A 9,055-nucleotide genomic window follows, 5' to 3' on the forward strand; every position below is an offset into this window, starting at 1 on the left:
ACGATTTCAGGGTTTAAACCCAGGAATTCTACAATCTAGACAAAATCGCTACAACGAGACATTATCAACGGTTCTGCTGAATTGGGTGGTTGCTATTTTGAAAAATAATATATTACTTTTCCCTGTGAATTCCACTATTTTAAAAGATTGCAGCGAACCGAAGAATCCTAGAAAGTATATGTATTGGAAGTTAAACAGCATGTATGAATATATAATAAAATCATCTATTTTAGACATGAATGGTTATTCTTTTATTTGATGATTCCAACTTCTTTTCATTTTAAAGGTCAAATACAAAACGAATGAAACACACAGTGTTTTTAAACAAGATAAACTATGATACAAATCTACAACATTTGTATGTACAAATAACGAATGCGTAAAGGTGTCTCATTTATTTTTTTCTTCATACTTCTTCAAATGCGAACAAACGTTGACGGCTAATCCTAAAGGCATCTCGAAAAATTCTTTTAGATCCTTTTTGTCGAGTTCTAATAAGGCAGCCCCATTGACCTGTTCTGATCTGAATTTCTCAACATACGGCGCACAGTTAGGTATTGACTCTATGAACTCACAAACTGTTTGCACCTGGAGAGAAACAAAATATTTAAAATGCATAATTCATTTCACAACACAGGTTACCGTCTCACAATATGGTTTATTGTTGATACAAACCATATATCTAGCATATGTTAAGGATATAAGAGCGACCTTTATGCACACTCGTCTAGTGTTATTCTGAACTTTTGTTGATATGTTTCAACATTTTCTCAACGTTTAGATTGAAAGCAACAGAACAATAAACGTGTGTGTACAAATTGCTTGATTATCTAAATCTCAGGGCAAACACATAATTATATCTTTTTTAATCAAACCCTCATCCATGTAACTATAAACTATTGATAGACTTTAAATTGCACGGCTTAACCATATTTAGAGCAGAAACGCAATCTGTCTTTAAGTGCCTACAATAAGACAAAATATACGTCAACGCACCGTGAGTAATTGCAAGAAATTTCTTAGATGAAAACCTACATTTTTATATCGAAATGTTAAAATCACAGAATTCTATTCTCTTAACATTGCATATCGTTTTATTTTTGTATTGCAAAATCCATCAATTTCATCCCTTAACAAGGAATATTATCATGTTGAATGCACCTTGGTAGAAAATAGTGTTCGATTTAACTTAGATTTAAATTGTCTGGCGGAGATGTTGATTTAAAGCCACCCTTGCTGCTGGTATGGGACACTTACCATTTCGACCAGTGAATACATATTACTCTTTAAAGTCCAAATTAAGATTATAAAAAAACATTATTATTGGTAAATATGTCAACATTAAATATTCACACGTTAAAATTGTAAGACATTTTGAAATGTTTTTTTTTATTAAAGAGTCGGAACGGTTGCTTTTCAACATGTATGTTTAACAATATTGAAACTTGCTTATTTCAATTTAAATACTAACACGATTTTCAATCAAACCATTCAGCGCTGAAAGATTTATCAAACCGACAAATCATGTGTTTAATTTGATTTTTCTCGCGTTTTGAACTATTCATTTCATCAACGAACGTTAATGAAGACATGCATCGATGGATATGTACCTAATGAAATATAATTATATACGTGTGAGGACTTTTGAAAAATGCTGATAATAAGGTAATAGTTCTACATACATTCCATTCTGCTGGTCTCCCGCTGCAATTAGATGATTTCTTGATTGCCACCTGTGCTCCAGCTACTGTAGCAGACTCTGTTATCATGATAGAAAATGTTAAAAATACATGTATTCGCTCTTTTTACATAAAGACTGCTTGTTAATTGATATGCATACTCAACAAATATTTATATGTCACAAATGTCTTAAAAAATGACATTGCATTTTGTAAAATGTTCAAAACAAATGCCTTGGTTAAAACGTCTGCTTGTTTCATTTAATTGATATATTGTATGCTATCAGTTGATATAGGCATTGCAACAAATGTTTTAAACAATATACAGCATTTTTCAAATGTCGGATAATATCACATTAAATGAAAAGTTGCACAAACATAGACACTGAAAGTATTGAACAACAATGTGTTTAAACAAATTTGAGAATTTTCAAGCATACAAGTAAACTTTGTTTACAATTTCTTATGAACGCTGTTGCTGTTTTAACAACTTGATCAAGCACCATAGTTGATAGATTATTTTGTTTTGAATGTACTTCGTTTGTGAAATAGGCTCTTAATGTCTGTCATTATTTTTTTTATGAAGACAGTGTTTTATATAACAAATGGTAATATTAGTAAGAATAAAACACAATATGATGTGGCGATTACAATACACACGTATCAACGTAATTGTTTGCTGATGAAAACACTTAACCGCCAATAAACACGATATGTTGAAAAATAGTAAAAAAAATAATATCTACCGCTATTTTCTGTGGTTCCCTTCTTCGAATCACAATCTGCAACCAATATTTAACAGTTAGATCATAAAGATGGACGTTTAATATATTCTATAGCATTTCTTTTAACGTGGGTGTTCCACGACAATTGCAAATTTAAATGATAACATTGGGATAGACGTGGATCTATATAAATTGTTCTATAAATCAAGAAATAGCAGACTGAACTAAGTACGAACATAAATTGCAATGTTCTTATTACTTCGTTGAATTTAACTCAAATAATGCAAACATTGCATTGTATTATTTCCCGTAGCGATCGATATTTTCGTTCATTTTGTGTACGTTTTGCCGCAATATTCACAATCAGGTAAAGACTTGTCGTGTATATGTGATGTAGATTGTTGCATATTGTATTATTTCCCCCTTCCCAGTGACTCATGATTGCTGGCTTTACATTTATGTTCCATAGCTGCACATTCTTTTTCGCTTATTTATAAATCAATACGAAAATAATTTTAAAGGAACTTCCTTCTTAAAAATGAAAAAAAATGTGAAGATATTTCAATACACGTAGAAAAGATGTTCAAGTTTTGTCATGTAAGCTACGTAATAACACCTGACATTGTTGTCAAGGAAACATACATAGCACAAGTACTTTTGAATAAACAGCGCATGTCAATGTATTAAAGATTTAGTAGTGAGTGTAAACTCATCCTCCTTTGTTAATTTAGAAAACTCAAGATAACTCTTTTTATAGCTGAATATGTATACATTTCTGTATATGTACGCAATGGAACAGTGTGTCTATTTGTGGAGGTACAATTGAAAATTGTGTGCCTCATACTATTAAAAACGGTTTTCACATTCATAAATATGAGTTATGTTTTTCATGGTAAAGCTCAACCAATGCATTTTAGACACACAACGCGCACATTAAACTTCAGAATCGCAGTATTGCAATTCGGTAAAACATATTTGATATGTTTGATTACCAACAAATATAGTCACTTATCAGTATAGTCTAACGAAAACAATTTTGAAAAGTCTCAGATATTAAGTTATATAACACAACTGGAGGCTTAAAAGAGCCGATGTCCTTTAAGTTAGTCTATTATCAAGCACACTCTCCAACATTGAAGACGAGAATCTACTTCAAGACAGACATCTCTATTTTGTTGAATTTATATTACTGATCTTTTTGTCTGTTTAGTTTCTTTGACTTATTAATAGATCTGGCCTTTCTGATCATTTGTTTGATTTAAAGTTACACACAGTGTGTTATTGTCCTAATAGGAGAATTCCTCGGGTCAATACAATTCATATTGTATTTGGACAATTGAACACTGTTTAACGAATTTATCCTGATTTTGTAAAATTACATACTAGTATATTCAATTTCAATATAAGGACAATTTCAAACATATTCATTTTAGATACTTAATCAAAAACTGTGAAAAATTTAAAATAGTCGGACTATAAAGACACTTAAATCTGATATTGTTTTATTAGGGCAACAGTATAAGGGAGATAATTTCAATTGACGTAATGCATAAGGGAGATTATTCCGATTAACGTTATAAAACAATTTAACTGATCTTTGTTAGGAAAATATTAGCCAATCAAATTACGATAAATTACTCTAAATCAGAGTAAATGAATTTGTCTAACATATATGGACAATTGGTAGATATAATCTTTTCTGAACAAATTCGTTCCTTTCAGTCCTATTGGTTGGTAGGCGGAATTATCTGACAATTACTTTTAACCATATACCTTTATAATGATTGTGGCAAAGTTTAGTTAAATTTGTAAGATATTTTTAAAAGATAACAAAAATTTGGAAACATTTTTTTAAAGTAGATTATGAGGGCATTTTTATCGTGTTTGCTTATTTGAAGATCTTATTTTGCTGAAAAATTTTGCTGTTTTATTAAGTAATGTCATTCGACAAAGTCAAGCAATCTCATAATTGACTGAGGCCAAGCAATGGTTCCGGACGGATGCCAAGTTAAGACTTAAGATTGACAATAAGGTCCAAAGATCAGCCTAAAAACAACGATTGAAATTAATATTCATCAATATTCTACCATTTAAACATTGATGTATGGAATGATGGATCAAATGTAAGATATTTTTAAAAGCGGGAGTGAGTTATCGACCAAGATTTTACTTGAAGTGATGTTTAAGTACTGCATTAAAACAAATAAACCAGCATTCACTGTCTCTTATAACAATTTAAATAAAATAAAAGCAAAAACGCATGCAAAAGAATCATATATTTGATGTCTTTTACCTGTAAAGATGTCATTTTTAAAATCAAAGATGGCCACCATGACGGGATAGATTATTTTCGTGGCTACCCTCTTAATATGATATAAATTCACCGAAAAGCATGTTCATACAAAGGTTTATGTGTCTATCGCCATTTGCATAATTTTTGTTGTATGCTGCTCAACTATTAAAAATGCAATTGAAATATAAATCATAATCTGAAGAACCAGAAAATATAAAAAAGGATGATGAAAACAAAAGAAAAGCGTTATCATTAAAACTATATTATAGCTCTCATCAGCGCAGACAGAAAATAAGTAACATACTGCGAAACAAAACACAGAAACATCAAGGAGAACTTATGTGATAAGTTCTTGTATACCGGCCAAACCCGGCCAAACAAATAAAGCATGGCAACAAGTAAAGATGACCGGAATGATTGTTAGAGTTTTAACTGCAATAATCTGTTCTACGGTCAACATGTTGGATTAAGTACTACGATAAAACTGTGCAATTTATTAAAGGCTTTAAAAATGCTAATTCTAAATGTGTTTTTTGTTTCATCAACACATTTTCATCATGGTGAGGTAATTACTTTCTGGTGAACATTGTTAAATCTTGTGACAGTCTTATTTAATAAGTCTATGTGAATGCAAACGATCACACGCAATTCTATAAATTTTGACTGAAGTGTCATGCAATGCAATTTCAGAGACATGACTGGCGATTTCAATGAGGGCAGTATTGGTGCTATCATATTTATTTGAATTATTTATTGTTAAACTATCGTTAGTTTCTCATGTCAGTCAATTTGAGTTCGATAGACATATCATTTGGTTATTTTTTTATAAATATTAGTAAGAAATATATGCATAGCTTACCTTTGTTAATGATAGAAACTTGGCAACATTGTCCGTAAAGGTCAACGACACCATAAACAACTGAAAAGTAAAGTGTTTTTTTGGTTTTTTTTTAATGGTCGTAAGGTTCCAAATCATTACTGCATCCAGATAACTTGAAGTTTAGTGGACAGTATGGCCATTGGCGAGCATATTACATCTGTTTTTTTTTTAACATAATAACAATAACAACACATAAATGTCGACAAATGGCTGTAGTTTAATCAACACAGCTGGAAACTGCATCAATAAACAAAAACATCTGGAATAAAACTGCGGAGAAAAGCAAGGTAACTAACAAATATTAATGACATTTCTGAATCAGAATAAGAAACACACCACACATAATGCTTTTCAGAAAGTAAGCAGGAATCTGATGTACAGTAGTTGTCGTTTGTTTATGTAATATATACGTGTTTCTCGTTCATCGTTTTGTTTATATAGATTAGACCGTTGGTTTTCCCGTTTGAATGGTTTTACACTAGTAATTTTGGGGCCCTTTATAGCTTGTTGTTCGGTGTGAGCCAAGGCTCCGTGTTGAAGGCCGTACTTTAACCTATAATGGTTTAATTTTTAAATTGTTATTTGGATGGAGAGTTGTCTCATTGGCACTCACACCACATCTTCCTATATCTATAAACAACGAAGCAAAATTAGAAATACTTCAATAGACGAACCAACGTTCAACATCACAAGTAATCATTTAACAACAGATAAAATACGAATACCGCAAAAGTCAACAACAAACAACTAAAACGCAGACTGATGACTTGGAAAATCCATGTTTAGAGTACGGCGTCGTTAACGGGGATGTTTGTCAGTGTTAATTTTCAGCATTTGCTGACAAAATAATGTCACACCACGAAAAAAAGTACAAACATTTCTTAGTCGGACTATTGACCCAGTTATGACAGAAATTTTCGGCGATTTTGATTCTTTCCTAGTTTTTTTCCACGAAGTTTGTCTATGTTATTTAGTTTAAAAGGTATAGAAAGATGTGGAATGAGTTCCAATGAGACAACTCGCCATCCAAATAACTATTTATAAAAGTAAACCATTATAGGTCAAGGTTCGGCCTTCAGTACAGAGCCTTGGCTTACACCGAACAACAAGCTATAAAAGGTCCCTTAATTATAACTTTAAAACCATTCGATCGTGAAATCCAATTGTCAAATCTAAATAAAACAACAAGAAACGAGAAACACGTATAAATTACATAAACAAACAACAACTACTGTATATCAGATAAGGTAGTGTTTGATTGGCCAAAGCACGAATATGATAAAATTGTCAATTACTTTCTAAGAAGATTGACAACTTCATTTCCGTGACTTATTGTCTCTTATACTTACTCGTATGTGCATAAAGATAGTGTAATTCTCATGATTTTCACCATTTGGAAGTTTTCCCTTATCTATAGTGTGATAATAGTAAGCGGAAAAAAAACAATTTGAAACTGTTATTACTTGATATGCTTAAGAATTATTGCTGCTAGAGAATTCATGATGATAAGTTTGATAAAAGTTATGGGCTTTTGCTTTTCAGAATATGTTATATCTTTCAAATTAATTATTGCAAAGAAATTTAAGAAAACTATTATAAAAGCAGTTGCCCAATACGGTTTTTCATTAAAGTTGTTGTTAGATTGTGCCTGAACAAATGTAATATAACGGTTCTCATAAAGTTATTTTATTTAAACCATTCCTGCCTTTTATCTGTACTTTAATTGTTTTTGTGAAGCCACGTAAATTACCAATGTGGATGGTAGGACACATTTTCAATCAATATAGCACAAATACGATAGTGGCCAAATAAACTGGCAATTGACAAACGACATAAGATGTAATACGAACTGATGAGAACATGTTACTTGTCTCTTGGGCAAGAGGAGCTTAAACACATTTATTTATCTGTTTTAATGCATTATAACAAAAAGTAGTTTATATACAAATATGTATAACCATGCAAATATGTATAAGCATTTGTACTACCTTTTGTTACTCAGATTGATTCATTCTGATCTGATACACTATTTTGTTAAAAACAAAGTCCATCATATGGTCGAAAATAATGTTTGTTTTGGTCTTTATCCTGTGTTCTGTAATCATGGTAATATTTAGTAAATATAGGAAGATGTGGTGTGAGTGCCAATGAGACATCTCTCCATCCAAATAACAATAAGACATGTTATAATTGGAATCAGAAAAAAAATTGCTTCATGTTTAGTTGTTTTGTGCAATGTAACGCTTAAACCATTTATCGGTAATATCATGTGTATATTAGCGATATTTTTTTTCGAGGTTCTGACCTTATATTTGGATTTGATATCATCTTGACTCAAGTTTCGCTACTTCTACTTCATCATGTTCATAAAACGATGACGTTTGCACGAATGGTACAATATAAAAAGTACATGGTCCTCTATGAAAACTCATTTCACGGTTTTTGCTTCACGAGTGTTAAAGTAATAGTACTCAAATAAAATAAATATATTTAGATACTACACTTTTGGTTTTTTTCAACAAACATTATCACATTTGAATTCGTCAAAGGACAATCAATAATTCCAATAAATTATAGTAACATTTAGTTATTGCATTATACCCATCCAATAGTGGTCTTACCTTCGGGTAAATTAGAAAAAGCTTTTCCATGGTCGATACCATTCAGGTAAAAGTGTAGGGTACTGTCTGACGCTTTTGTTATACCAAGCTTATCACCGATTTGTACTGTATCTAGATCTATGGAATATGAACCAATCGTCTTTCCATCTTTGTATAAGTTATAATAACTGAAAGATAAAGTGTAAACAATGAAGGTATCTTTTAACTTATATTGTCTTACCTGGAAACTTTTTTAGGGTAATCCTTACTTAAAGTAAGTTAAGCAATTATCTTTGTAATTATCAAATGTAGCTTATATTGGGTGACAAACAATTATCTCTATCTCCACAAATGCCGTTGTTTGACGTTTTCCAAATAATGCTTTCGTTATTTTATTATACGACATTTACATGTATCTGTGATTGATGAATTAATGTGCTTCTTAATATTAGCAAGGTCCTCAAATATTATTTCACTTTCAAAGGCAAATATTGTCTTATTAAGAAACTTTGCTAACTCATAAGTTCTTGTTTTCCTTCTTCATTGTTTACTGCTTAATGGAAAGCTGCAAGTATGTGACATATAGTCAGTACGGTGTTGTGTAATACTCTATTACTGCTATACTCAATAACACTAGCTTGCAATTGTATGACATTCTCATTTTGTATAATGATATAAATATGCTATTGGAGCTAAGCAATACAATACTTGCAAAGTATAAAATAAAATCAAGGCAACCCATAAACACGTATATTGTTTCGAATAGTACAAGGAATATTGCTATTATAAATTGAAATGTATCTATACGTTGGTCTGGGTAATGTGAAAAGTTTGCGTACATTTTTTTGGTCGTTGAAGAATTCAAACACCAAGATTTA

At 31.1% G+C, this 9,055-nt stretch overlaps 1 protein-coding gene across 1 annotated transcript; it reads right to left on the reverse strand.

Moving 5' to 3' along the window:
• Positions 1–296: 296 nt before the first annotated feature.
• Positions 297–8,838, reverse strand: LOC134690029 (neuralized-like protein 4). Its single transcript, XM_063550000.1, has 5 exons — positions 8,786–8,838; positions 8,199–8,365; positions 5,557–5,616; positions 1,683–1,759; positions 297–588 (listed from the first exon to the last, which is right to left on the reverse strand). The coding sequence occupies exons 1-5, from the start codon at positions 8,836–8,838 to the stop codon at positions 391–393; spliced, it is 555 nt and encodes a 184-aa protein (XP_063406070.1). The 3' UTR covers positions 297–390.
• Positions 8,839–9,055: the final 217 nt, after the last annotated feature.

Source organism: Mytilus trossulus, chromosome 11 (genome assembly GCF_036588685.1).
Source record: "Mytilus trossulus isolate FHL-02 chromosome 11, PNRI_Mtr1.1.1.hap1, whole genome shotgun sequence".
Taxonomy (NCBI): domain Eukaryota; kingdom Metazoa; phylum Mollusca; class Bivalvia; order Mytilida; family Mytilidae; genus Mytilus; species Mytilus trossulus.

Bases quoted from the DNA above. Each gene is read 5' to 3' on its own strand.
- LOC134690029 (XM_063550000.1), bottom strand. From the start codon at position 8,838: ATGAGAATGTCATACAATTGCAAGCTAGTGTTATTGAGTATAGCAGTA. The intron at 5,617-8,198 runs GTAAGACCACTA...TTTACTTTTCAG, and splicing joins TTTTTCTAATTTACCCGAAG to TTGTTTATGGTGTCGTTGAC. The intron at 1,760-5,556 runs GTAAGCTATGCA...TCATGATAACAG, and splicing joins AGTTTCTATCATTAACAAAG to AGTCTGCTACAGTAGCTGGA.